At 41.5% G+C, this 13,471-nt stretch overlaps 1 protein-coding gene across 1 annotated transcript; it reads right to left on the reverse strand.

The window, feature by feature from the left end:
• Positions 1-11,305: 11,305 nt before the first annotated feature.
• wu:fb55g09 (coiled-coil domain-containing glutamate-rich protein 1) lies at positions 11,306-13,113 on the reverse strand. The gene has a single exon (XM_062408564.1). The coding sequence runs from the start codon at positions 12,651-12,653 to the stop codon at positions 11,994-11,996; it is 660 nt and encodes a 219-aa protein (XP_062264548.1). The 5' UTR covers positions 12,654-13,113; the 3' UTR covers positions 11,306-11,993.
• Between the last annotated feature and the right edge of the window lie 358 nt (positions 13,114-13,471).

Genomic DNA, 13,471 nt, shown 5'->3' on the forward strand with positions numbered 1-13,471 from the left:
GTGTTTTCTGTTTTTTAGTTTAAAGTTGCTCCTCACGGTACCAAACAGTTCCAGCTCTTCATTGAATCTTTACAATGTTTATACCAAGGTAAATATTCAAACCACAGTGTCCTTGTTTTATGGATGCACCATGAGAACAAATTTTGTATTTTATTAAAAATATTTATACTGACAAATATACACATCCTCAAATAGTAAAACAAAGGAAAAGGGAAAGCAGGATTTTGGGTTCTTTATGATTGTTCTAATGAGGAACAAATTATAACCTGCAGAAACTCATTAATCCATTAATTAAATTACCCACAAATTGTCACTGTCTGAAAAAGTTGTATTAGCATCTGAGAAAATTCTCATCTGCTGAGGAAAAAACTGATTTTACTTTATCTTAGATGAGAAACATAACTTAATGCGAATGAAAAGTTTTCTACCTTTTTTCTTTTTATTTCTACCTTTTCAAGTGGTTAGAATAATGTTGTATTTATCTTCTCTTTCTTTTCACTGATGCAGATGTGACTGAAAAGTGGATTCAGTGTTTTCTAGTCAACTTTACTCCAAACATCAAGCCTCAGTTTTATGACACTGATTAACCAGAAGGGGGCGTCTGAGCGTCTTCTGTCATTTTACAGCATGGACTCTTATGAACAACTTCACCAAGTTCACACCTTTAAAATAAAGTTTCCAAACGTGATGACAAGGTCAAGACTTGAAAATTGTGTTCTTGAAAATGAAGAAAACTAGAAAGTGAGGACATTTTGGAAAGTTGGACAGTTTGAGAAGTTCCGGACAAAGTGAGGACATTTGTCCTGTCTCCACTTCCTCAAATGAACTGAGGGTCAGACTTTATTTTAGGATCGAATGAGTTGAGGTTGGGTTTAGGGCAGTGGGCCTGATGTACAGGTACAAGTACAAACCTGCAAAGCTCACCACAGAGGAGGTGATCGTCTGTGAGGCGTCTCGTGGGGACTGGAGTTGAACAGAGTGTCCTCGTCCTCCTGATAGGCTGCAGAGAAGCTGTGCCTTTAATCAGCCTCTGGGAGTTTTTCCACTTCAGCTCAAGGTTGCAACCAAACTTACACAGAAGGAAAAAAAAGACCATTTCCTAAATAGTTTGGTCTTTCTCTATCGTTATGCTTTATTCCATCTAATGTTAAATACAAAGATGGAAACGAATATTTAGCAGCTCCTCGCTCGGCCCTGATATTCACTAAACAGACATTTGTCAAATGAATTGTTTTAAAAAATAGATATTGTGTTTTGCTTCAAAGTAAAGTCTGTGAGTTATCAGGGTTACATAAAAACTACTTGATGGATTTTCATGAAACTCAAGTATCAGGAAAGAACCCATTGAATTTTGGTGCAGATCCAGGATCAGCAGGCGAATCCAGGATGTTTTCTGTCACGTTGCATGATTGCTGAACATTTTCATTGGTTTCTCAGAGAACAATTCATGGATCTTGATTAAAGATAAAGGACATGTTTATATTTATGGGTGTTTGTGCAGATCCCCAAAAGAATGTGGATCTAGAGAAGTTAAATGTGGATCATAAGGAGACTGTTGGGCCTTGGTTTAATCCATGGATATGTTTGTGGACTTTGGGAGGAAGTCGGACTGCGCACACACACAGGGGATCAAACTCCACACAGTAAGGCCCCGGTCGTCTTACTGTGATGGGACACTGCTAACCACTACACCACCGTGCCAACCCCACACCCCCATCAGATAATGTATCATGTACTCAGGAACCGTGTCAGTTCCTACATTGAATACTTCTGATGAACTGTCTGTTGATGAAGGAAACCTTGACTCATCTCTGTATCATAGATATGAAGAACGTCTGTGTGAAAAGACGTATTTTCAGTTTGAGTCGGTGGTTTGCAGAGTCACTGTGGGCCGAGCTGTTCCTGGATCAGAGTATCACAGAACATGTTGAGACTGAACCCTCTGCTGCATTTCTCTTCACTGGAAGGTGACGACAGGAAGAGAAAGACAGAGGGCCTGTGTCGGAGGAGGAGCTCAGCCTCTCTGTGCTCTTGTGAAATTTGTCAGATCGGTGTGTGTGTGAGTCTCAGCCAATCAGATGCTGCAGTTTCCCGTTTCACTTGCCTGTTGTGTACCCACAGGGCAGATACACACGTAGTACGAGTTCTACGTGACCTATACACCAACGCGTGTGTTGTTTGTGTTGGGAGATGTTACCTCAGAGACATTTTAATCATAGCTGGATATTGACTGTACATGTACTGCACAGCACACGTGACTGTAAAACTCATACCTTTCTGCTTACTTCATAATAAAGATCTACAAGCAACCAGCCAATGATGAGAAAATGAATTATAATGCAAGTTTTGTTATAAATTCCTTTGCATCTTTCATGACTGACACTCTGCCTTTATTTTCCTGCTGCTGATAAACTGATGTCTGCACACAATACCTTTTATTGTATTTGTCAAATGAGTGGTTGTGTGTTTATGTGTATAAAAATAGCATTTTACATTAGGTTACAATATTAAGGATATATTGATAATCTGTCACTTTATTTTGTTAAGTACATTTCTCCTCCAGGGCCCAACTGTCCTCATATGAAACTACATTTAATTTTACTGCATCTGGGAAAACTACAGTACAGATTAACACAGAACTTGGTGGACAGATGTTCGTATGTATCAGACGGATATTATAATTTGGTGCAGAATCAAAATTAAAGGTGGATCTAGTGAATTTAAATGTGGTGGAGCTTCACTCATTCTAGGTTTTCAGGTTGCCCGTCTGTATGTGATTTACTCTTATATGTTTATGTTTCATAGATAACACCAGGGCCACTTATTAAGTGTTAAATGAGTTTTTATATTTATTGTAGAATTGACAAACACAGCAGGCTCTTTCTGAAGCAGAGGGAAATAATAAGTGTGAAGCTCCAACCAGCAGGAGGCGCTGTGACCTGTACCGGTTGAGACCATCAGCAGCCACAAAGGAAGGCCTCAGAAAATGGATGAAATGAAATACACAGCCAATCAGATCTTAGTATTCTCTCTGGTAAGTTACACGTAACACTCGTCCATGTCCCTCTGTCATAAATACAGAGTGTGTGTGTGTGTCCCTGTCTGTAGTTATGAGGCCCAAGGTTGGTTCAGTACCATCATTGTGAGTACTTTTGACTTTATGAGTACTTTTTGACTTTGTGAGTACTTTGTCAGTAGTAATATTATGTCAGTCCTGTGACACATTCAGCACCACGCTGCTCCAAGAGAGATAAGTTGAGCTCATGCTACCAGAATAACAACTCCCTCCCTCAGCCCCTTAACTGGGCTCCTCTGTGTGTGTGTGTGTGTGTGTGTGTCAGTGTGTGTGTGTCAGTGTGTGTGTGTGTGTGTGTGTGTCAGGTCAGTGGAGCAGTATGAAACAGATCCCACCGGTCGTCTGACACACTGTGCACATGAGGTCTGGAGGCCGAGTTTATCACAGTGTGTGTTTAACACGTTGTGTGTCTGTGTGTGCTTTTCTTACGTAAGAAGATCAATACTTGTCTTCTTGCTCTTTGACATTGTTAGCCTAGCTGAGCAGGAAGATGCAGCAGGACACAGCTGACATGGAAGTTTTCAAGTTAAAAAAACACAAGCAGAATTAAAGACATCTGTTAAAACACTGAATATGTTTTAACTTTGTGTTAAAAAAAAGTGAAGCCCATTCATCTTGATCAGTTATTTGTGGTTGGCTGCAGAATAGGCCATAAACCCAGCCTCCTCCATGTTAGCAGATAGGACATGGACCAATCAAAATACACATCAAAACATAAATTTGGTTTTAATTCGTTATTTGATGCTATAAAAACAGCGTGAAACATTTTGATTGACAGCTGAGACTGACTCGTGATTGGTCGAGCTTGTGTATCATCGGGACGTCGATTCCCCAGCTCCGCCCCCCCCCCCCCTGCTACCGGGAGGAAGTGAAGACGCATCGTCCATCTTTACAAACAGTCTACAGTCTTGTCTAGAATTCGTGTAGGCATCTGGCCGGCACCCAATCTGCCTCTAGATGGAAATGTCCCGATACAGGATTCTGCATTCATTTATTTATTTGTTTTCACATTTCTGTTCACACACGGATTGAATTGATAAGAAAAAGATAATGAATGGCAGCCATAGAGCAGATAAACCTCCGGCACAGGCCCAGTCGCACAATGTAAGAAAACAAACAAATCAACTAAGAGGTATGAAGACATCAAATTGAATTATGGTTTCACTGTAAAACATTTCTTAATGCATAATAATACTGGGGAAATAATTTGTAACAACATGATGCACGAACATGAAACATGTGTATGTTCAAAATTATTCTCATCAAGAATTACAAAGATTAAGAAAGTAAACTGTACATGTATTTTGTAAACATTGCAATGTTGATATTTCTGTCAAGATTTTGATCTCAGTGCAGCCAGAGAAAATCCAGTAATTACATGTAAACTCTTTTGGTGGATTCACCGTCAGCTGATCATTATGTTTGACTCATCGATGAACACAAACAGCATTTAAAAGAAAAACATATAAACATGAATTTAAATATAAAAAGAGTTTGGTTGTACAAATATGTGCTGATGTTACGAAGCTAATTCCTTTATCATTTTGAAGGAAGTTGTTATGATTGATTTAAATAATACCTCCCCACACTTCCAATAATGCTGATGTGTAAATGTACAAACTTTTAAAACTTTGGTAAAATCCTAACTGTTCGATTTGAATCAGTTCAGAAGCTCAGAAACTTTTCACATTAAATCTCCTCAGGGAATGAAGTGACTGTCGTAGTCATAAGACTGAAGTGTGTGTGTGTGTGTGTGTGTGTGTGTGTGTGTGTGTGTGTGTGTATGTGTGTGTGTGCAGGCAGAGTTCAGAGCTGGAGCCTCACTGCTGGTTTGACACGGTGCTGAGCTCGGCTGTCAATCATTGTGTTTGTCTGCGCTCTGATTGGCCGGTTTGTGTTCTCAACAGAGAAATCTCCACCTCCAGAGCAAACTGCTGTACTTTTCCACTCAGAGCTCACTTCACCATCCAGCTCCAACTACTTTCCCCTTCCTCCCTCCTTCACTTCATCTGTTCCTCACACACACACACACACACACACTCAGATACACACACACACTCAGACACACACACACACGCACACACTGAGGGAATGGAGGTTTGGTCCGTGGTTTGTTGGTTGTGTAAAGAGCCACAACTATAGAAAAACAACAATCCTGTGGTTCCGAGTGTTTTCACAATACATGATAATATTGTTTCCATCTTTTTGTTTTCAATTAGTTTTCTGACCATATTTCCTTCCCGTGAGTAAACTTAGAAAGATCATGATTTTCATAACTGATACTTTCCTGCTGATATAATAGTCTGAAATGTTTCCAGACGATATCAGATTCTTTATGAGTCAAACAGCTTCTGCTTGTGTGTTTCCTGTAGTTCCACCCTCAGTGTTTGGAGTTAGGTTTATTATGATCTGCCCATGAAGAAGAAATTAAAACTACAACCTTCACTCAGGACCAGAAACCAGTCTTTGAACATGAAATACTTGAGATAATAAATAATAATAATGTGAGTAACTGGACATTCAACACTGCACTTGCTATATACGTTTAATTATTTTATGATCTTTACAAAGGCGGCTTCCTGAAAGCAAAGTCGACAACATTCATTACACTCTGTCCTGTTGTTATTAAAAACATGTCTGAATAAAAACAGAAATTATAGAATAAACAAAAATGATCAAAAATGAATAATGGTAATAAGAAGTTACTTTTCTTATCTGAGCATACAAAGTAAACCACATGACAAACTGTTATAAGTAAAGTCATGTTTCAGGTCTGGAGTCTCAGGTATTTGGCATTTAACGAATGAAGATGGAATTTTCAAGCTGAAGATTAACAATGTTTGGATTTGCTGTCGTGGCTTACAGAGATTTACAGATATTTGGCTCAGAAATCTTAAATTTATCAGTAACTATTCCAAAGTTTAAAATCTCAGTTTATTATACAATGCGTGATATTACAAGATGTGTTCCTCAATAGACTGGAAATAAAAGGTCACCCAGTGGCTTTGGATGTTGGACACTGACAATGAACCACAACATCCCCAGTTCAGATCTGTCTCCACCGTGTTCCAGTCAGTGTCTGATAAAAAGTGTTTGGCTGCTCAAATAAATAGAATTTGAAAAGTGCAGGTTTTCAACATTTTCAGGCCTTAAAGTTAGTGACAGATTAACCCTTATAATTGTGCAGTCATGTGTCCAGCTCTCAGCTTTCCGTCTGTCTCCATAGCTTTGGCCTTTAGTGTGAAGAAGATCATTCCCATCAACCTTATCAAACTTTATTCAAACTCACATCTCAGCGTTTCACAGATTTCAACAACTAGGTCAGCTGTAATGTCAGTTTGTGGGTGTGTCAGTGATCTTTCTAACTGTCGTTCATACAGTAACTGTCTGTACTTGTTGTTGGACGACTGCCTCCTCACCCAATAATTCACAGCTGCATGTGTGTGTGTGTCTGTGGGGGGGGGGGGGGGGGGGTGCTCTTCTTTGTCTTTGAGAGGACTCACGAGCATGAGGACGTGTTTTAAGCTTCTCACTTTATCAAAAGACTTGGACGTTTATTTGGGTGCACAAATGTAAGAAACGTTTTAACATAGTTTTTACATATATATATATAAAAAATAAAGGTTTAGGATAACAATTTGTATATTTAGTGAGGGTCCTTAGAAGTGTAAACATGTACAAATGTGTTTGTGTCAGCAGATTGGTGTAAATGCAGCTAGTCGGGAAGTATTTGTAGTGTGCAGATCTGCTCTCTGTAATCAGACAGATCCGCCTCCTTACTGTCGTGTTCGGTGTCTGTGTGTGTCTGGTGTGTGTGTATTTATGTTGTGTGTTGTGTGCGTGTGTGTGTGTACGTCTTTCAGCTCACTTTCTCTTCCTGTTTGGCCATCAGCTGTCCAATCAGAGGCAGCATTACACAGCACCTCCACAGAAGCTGCTGCCTGTGGCCGCGAGCATTAGAAAGTAAAAACAGCAGGGACAGACAGTTGCTACATGAGAGAGGGTGGAGACGTGAAAGCTTTGACCTGCTACCGTGTCCCTGAGCAAGGCACTGAACACTTGGTGTGTGTATGTGTGTGATTAGATAAGAAACAGTGCAAACACCCTGTGGGTCAGTGTGACCTTGTGTGACCGAATGTTAACAGGTTGGATTTCTTCTTATCGTGTGTTCTCCTTTAGATAATACTATATAGGAGTTTTATTAGCATTAGTTTTGATGAGGTACTCAATACAATGATGTGACCAAATTAAATCATCCACACTTAGATTAACAACCAGATCACGTTGAACTCTTTGGCTTCATGCACACCACTGCATTATCATTTGAAACCCTGCTGGGAATACGCCGGCGTCCACACTTCTCCCTGAGCTGCCGGTCCCGTCTTAGTTTGAAAACTCTGGAGTTACCTTTCAATCTGCTCGGGAAGAAACACAGATGTTTGGAAACGATGATGGAAACACAACAGCTTCCTGATTGGGTAATTTCTGTCCCAATGAGGCCTTCGCTGATTGGTCAGGCTCCTATCACATGACCCCCTTCTGGAAGGAATTACCAGCATTAATCTCAGCTACCAGTGTGGAATGCAATATGGTAAATCAATGACAAGTGTGCTTTTCACAATGATGCAACTGTTTACAAGCGTAGGAGACGAGCTATTCTTCATGTTGACACCGATGCACGTGCACACAACATGTGTTTGTGAGTGATCACGTGTCATATGTTTTCAGGCATGTTTGTGCGGATTGGGATTCAAAGTCACGTGGACAGAGATTGATTTAGTTTGACGACACTGTCTTTAAACGGAAATATTGTAGTACGGATGTAGGCAATGCTAAATTAAACGAGCTGCAACAGGGCCCTGAAGCTGCGCCATGAACGCTCCAAGCTCCAAAGTTCATTTAATGAACAAAATTAAGTATGCAACAACTCTTGAAAAATTTGTAAAGAATTCAAAACGGATGAATTCGTGGCAATGTTTGCTCAGGCCTCCTCAAAAATCCACTTTCCTCTGATTGGTTAATGGTCCAGAAGCCTGATGAGGGGGCGAGCAACATGTGAACGACTCTTTCAGAGAATATTTGGTTGAACAATAAGCGAGGTCACTGCCTCCCCAGGAACAAACACTGCATTACCAGGGAGCTGAAGGCCCTGCTCAACAAGAAGAAGAAGCTAATGAGTAATGAGTTGAAACCACTTTTCCAATAGGTTATACTCAGTACCCATCCCCCCCAGACGCTGCAACCCCCACCAGCCAACAGAAGCACCCTGACCCCGCAGCTCAGACTCGTCAGGGCATCAGGGGAAGGTGGAGCAATCCAATTGAATCTGGGCTTGAGCTCTAAAACCCTGTGGCAGCCAGCTCTGTGCATGTTCTCCAGCACCTGTTAAACCTGAGCCTGTGGCTGAGAAGAGTTTCTGTGATGGGAACAACTTCTGCTTGGTCCCAGTCCCTTAAAAATTCCGCCTATCTGCGTTTAATGAGGAAAGACCAATGACCCTGACCTCCCAGATTATGGAGATCATTGAGAGGCTGGTCCAGTACGATATCAGAGCTCCCTAGTGGACTCTCTGCAAACATATACTGTTCTTTGAATTCTGGAGCACCTTCATAAGAATTGGTGCTGGAGAGGACATGGTGGGAGATGCAGGTCAGCTCCAGCATGACAACATGGATCACAGACCATAAGACAGGAAGACCTCGGTCTGGGAGGCTTCAGGACTTGGTGTCACGTCAGATTTGAGTAACAAGAGAGCTCCTGTAGACACAGTGCTTTCTCCTTTTCTCTTCACGCTTCAGTTTCTTGGAGTAACTCAGAGTCCTGTCACTGGCCGACGTTTCATGTTGTTGGAGGAAGCACCTGGTGATAAATGTGGCTAAGATCCAGAAGCTGGTTGTAGAAGTTGGCCGAGGGAGAACTGAACTTTCAATCCACATCCAGGGGTCTGAGGTTGAGACGGGTGTAGCTGCTTTTTAAATATCTACTGTACAGCTGCTTATTTTAATTTAATGTTTTTGGATTAGGATGACTTTTGTCTTGTTACCATCGCAAGGAAATTATGTCTTTACCCCAGTCTGTTTGAATGATTTGTTGGATTGTAAGTTTGTTTGTACATAAGGAAAATTACACAAAAAACTACTGAATAAATTCCCCTAAAACTTGGTTGAAGGATGAGAAAGAAAAAAGGCCAAAATGTTGGTCTGGTTAAAATGTTCTTCCCCTTTCTTTAACATTGTGAGATCAGGCGTTTATAAGATGTTGATCATTTTAGTAGAGAATAATTCATGGATCTTGATAAGAATTGGACAGATTTATGTATGAATAATTAAAGAGTGTGAGCTGTCCATCTATGACTCTCTTGTCCTTGGCGGAGGAATGAATGCTGGTTCTATTCTTTGTCTGGTCCCTGATGGAGCTGTTGTAACAACATTTCATCTTCGAGGATTCATAAAGTATCTCTGTCATTTTCAGTACATAAAAAAAAAAAACCCAGAACCAGAAACAGCCAACGTCCCTTTAAAATAGATTAATACATCTACAGAGACCAGTTAGCATGAAAGAACTACAGCTAACAGAGAAGATTACCTCATCTAAGCTCATAGCTTGAGCTAAATGAACATTTCTGTAATATGTTATTACAAAATATTCACTATAACATCTCTGTAATGTGCTGTTATCCCATATTACAACATGAGGCAGCGGAGAAATCAAAGTGAAAACCTGCCTGTGCCTGACTTTGACCCGTTTCCATTCTGAGTTTATGACACACAAACACAAAGAGGCTTACACCTCCCTGTCCGTCCTGAGTGGGTGTGACCAGCCCACTCCACTTTATGTAATCCATTTCACCCGCTCTGTGGAACAATGAAGCCTCCTTCTCCCTGCTCCGGTCTCCGTCTGACATTTAAGAACAGACGGATATAAAGTCAATAGTACAAGCGACAGGATCATATGGCTGCGATACACACAGGAAATTCCTGCTGTTGAAGAAGCAACATGTGCCTCTCGTACAACATCAGACTTCCCAGTAGAATAAATACAAGTTCTTAAAGTCTATAATATTTTGAATCGATAAAAACTGCTAATAGGTTTAAGTATTAAGCTGCAGCACATGCATATGAATGCCGAGAGTAACTGGGCATGAACCAGACTATTTATAGGTGTTTGTGCAAACAAGAAACCATCAGAGGTTTAATACACAGTGGGAATTCATAAACCTGCCTCTTGATCTAAACACGGTCAGTGAGTGAGAGCCAGGGTGTTAAGCAGAAGCCCCAAATGAAGAGGGGCGATTAATGTTATAATATATTTGTATTATAGAGGCGGTGGTCTAGTGGCAGAAACTTGGACTATGGGCAGAGAAGGTCTCTGGTTCGTCTCTGGTTCGACTCCAAGGAGAAACAACAAAAGACGAACCTGGATTGATCTGTCCAAAAACCAAGAGAATCCTCCCTACCCTGTCTAGTGCCCCTGAGCAAGGCACCTTACTCCCCCAACATCTGCTCTCCGGGCGCTGTACGTGGTTGCTCACTGCTCTGTGTGTCCTGCGCCAGATGGATTAAATGCAGAGGATAAATTAACCTACCATTGCATGAGTGTGTTGTGCATGTCTGTGCGTGTTTTTGTTATAAATAAACGTATCTTAATCTTAATCAATTTCTTTAAATCACACTTTTCAACATTAAGTGTTGTCCAAAGAATTAATGTACAAAATATACTGATGTTATAATCATAAAAATAATAATAATCTCATATAGGGAATATGTACTGTATTTCTCTATAATATAAAAGCTCATAAGTGAACAACGATAAGGAAACAAATACTATTAGATTTATAAAAACAATTAAATTAAGTAGAATAGATTAAATTAGTTAAACCATAAAAAAGTAAAAAATTATAAAAGTATAGTATAATGTCACTGTATAATATACATAATATATATATATATATATAATCTGCTGGAACAGATGTCCAGGGGTGTTCAGGAACACTGTGGAATAATGTTATCTATTATCTATTTGATCTGTTACATTGTTTTGTTTTTTTAAAGTATACTATATTTCTGTATCATTTCTCGATATAAACTCAGGTTTTGTTTTCTTCTCTTTCACATTTTTGAGATGTTTCAACTTTTTTATGTGCATTTTATTTTATGGCAAAATTGAAATCCAATCAACTAGTCATAATCTATTAATCATTAGTTCATAAAGACGACCACTCATCCTGTGTAACATCAATCACATGTTTATTATTTTCTTTTTTTTATTTTCCAGTCTTTACAGTTAAAGGCTTTTTATTTTATTATATTAATGACAGTCTGCATCAGCCAATCGAATGCACTGTAATCCAGGCAGCTTGATTCTGATTGGCTGTGCGGACTCACTCCCACCACCGAGCCCATCTTCCTTTGTGTGCAACAACAACAACAGAGAAGGCAACACTTTACGGCCCCCGTACACAATGTACACGAGCAAGCATGAACCAAACAGGACATGTAAAAAAAGAAACCATTAACAAACATCCGTCTTAATAAAATCATTTAATCTTACATCAGAGTTAATGTTGTGTCTTTAACCTGGAAATAAGCTGACAGGGTGAGATGGTTCCACTTCCTCTCAGAGCAGTTTCCCTTGTTGTTCATTTAACATTAGAGCCAGAATCTAAACAAGATGAAATAAGGCAGATAACTGCAGGAATGTAAAGAAAATGAAACTTGATTTAAGAGAATTTAAAAACAACTTTGCTCCTGCAGGAAACTAATGGAACGACCTCAGTCTGGCGGCAGATCCTTCAACTTTTAAGGCTAAACGACTTGATAAGGTGGACATTTATTTATTTACTTTCTGTGAACATGAAACAGAACAAACCTGACTCCGTACAGTCAGAGCAACAAAATGGCCTCCAGAGAGTTTCCCATCAGGATGTGAGGATGTCACAGAACTCAACAAAGTCCCTCTGCATGAAGTTCTGGCTCTGCTTGAGGTCGTCCTCGGAGGGGAAATACTGCATGCTGTCCTCCTGCAGACGCAGATTGTCCTCTTCCTGCAGACGCAGACTGTCTTTGTGCAGTACCAGGAACTGACCTGGCGGTGTCGTCGTCGAGCCGCGTGGGTTGGGACTGTCCAGGAGGGCTCCTCTGGCATTCTCCAGGATGCCCAGGTATGAGTCCATGTCCGTCAGCTCCGTGTCGCTGTCGGAGCTGCTGGCGCTGTCGCTGCCCACCGAGTCGGAGCGCAGGTGCAGCATCTGGTACTTCTCGTGCATGAGAAACTGGTTGGTGTTCTTGGGGGCCCGCATCCCCCTCACTCTGTTCCCCTTGACGTTGACGGGCCGGAGCGACATCACCGACGTCTGGAGGTGTCGAGGATGATGATGATGACGTTGAGGGTGGTGGTGATTGCGCCCCCTTGACCACCCTCCCCCCCCTGTCCTCCGCCCCTGCAGGCGCCCCATGCAGCTCTTGGACCAGCCACGCTTCCAGCGGCTGGCAGCGTCCCTCTGTGGAGCCTCCTTTGCATCCTGCTGCTGCTGCTGCTGCTGCTGGCAGCTCCTCCTGCACATCATCTCTGAGAGCATTTTCTCGTCTTTCTTGCAGTGGCCTCCCTTCTTCCCTAGAGCTCTGCTTCACATCCTCCTCCCCACACGGTGGCCCACACTACAACAAAGAGAGGCTGGTGTCTGTTTTTTCTGGCTCAGATCACAAATGACCTCCTTCTCACCCAGAGTCTACCTTTTCACTATTCTGTCACTTTTTTTCTTGACCTCTGGCTTTGGCTGGTGCATCGCCTGCTCTTCCTCCCCCTGCTGCAGCAGCTTGCCTGCTCGGCTGGCTGCCTGTCACGCCCTCCTCTGTCTGCTCTACTCTCTCTTCTTCACCTCTCTAAGGTGGAGGCAGCTTCTCTCAGCTCTGATTAGTGACCTGAGGTGAGCTGCTGAGGGGAGCTGAGCCTCTTGAAGTTGATTTAAAGCTGATCTTTTCTCAGGGCAGCAGCTGTGATGCACTCAGCTCTGACCGACACTGACTGTGGCTCTGCCTCCCTCTCAGAGCGTCTATAAAGAAATGGACGGAACCATTCACAGGGGTTTGCATGCAGAGGGGGGGACCAGTATGTTCAGGATTGACCACAATCTTAATAACAGTGTATTTGACAAATATGTGTAGAGCATCTATTATAAATATGGATAATAATATATTTTAGTGTGTAAATTGGTCTGCGGGGGCTTCAGGTTGTGTGTTGGGGTTGTTATAAGCACAAAGCTGCTCCCGCAATGAGATGGTTCACTCCGCCTCAGTTTTAGCAGCTGAAATCTGATCCACAGCTGCTGCCCCCCCCCTTCCTCTGACAACAGACCCACTGTTTAGAAACAACCAGCAGCAACTTTACTTCAGTTAT

Source organism: Platichthys flesus, chromosome 2, assembly GCF_949316205.1.
Source record: "Platichthys flesus chromosome 2, fPlaFle2.1, whole genome shotgun sequence".
Classification (NCBI taxonomy): Eukaryota; Metazoa; Chordata; class Actinopteri; order Pleuronectiformes; family Pleuronectidae; genus Platichthys; species Platichthys flesus.

Bases quoted from the DNA above. Each gene is read 5' to 3' on its own strand.
- wu:fb55g09 (XM_062408564.1), bottom strand. From the start codon at position 12,653: ATGCTCTCAGAGATGATGTGCAGGAGGAGCTGCCAGCAGCAGCAGCAG.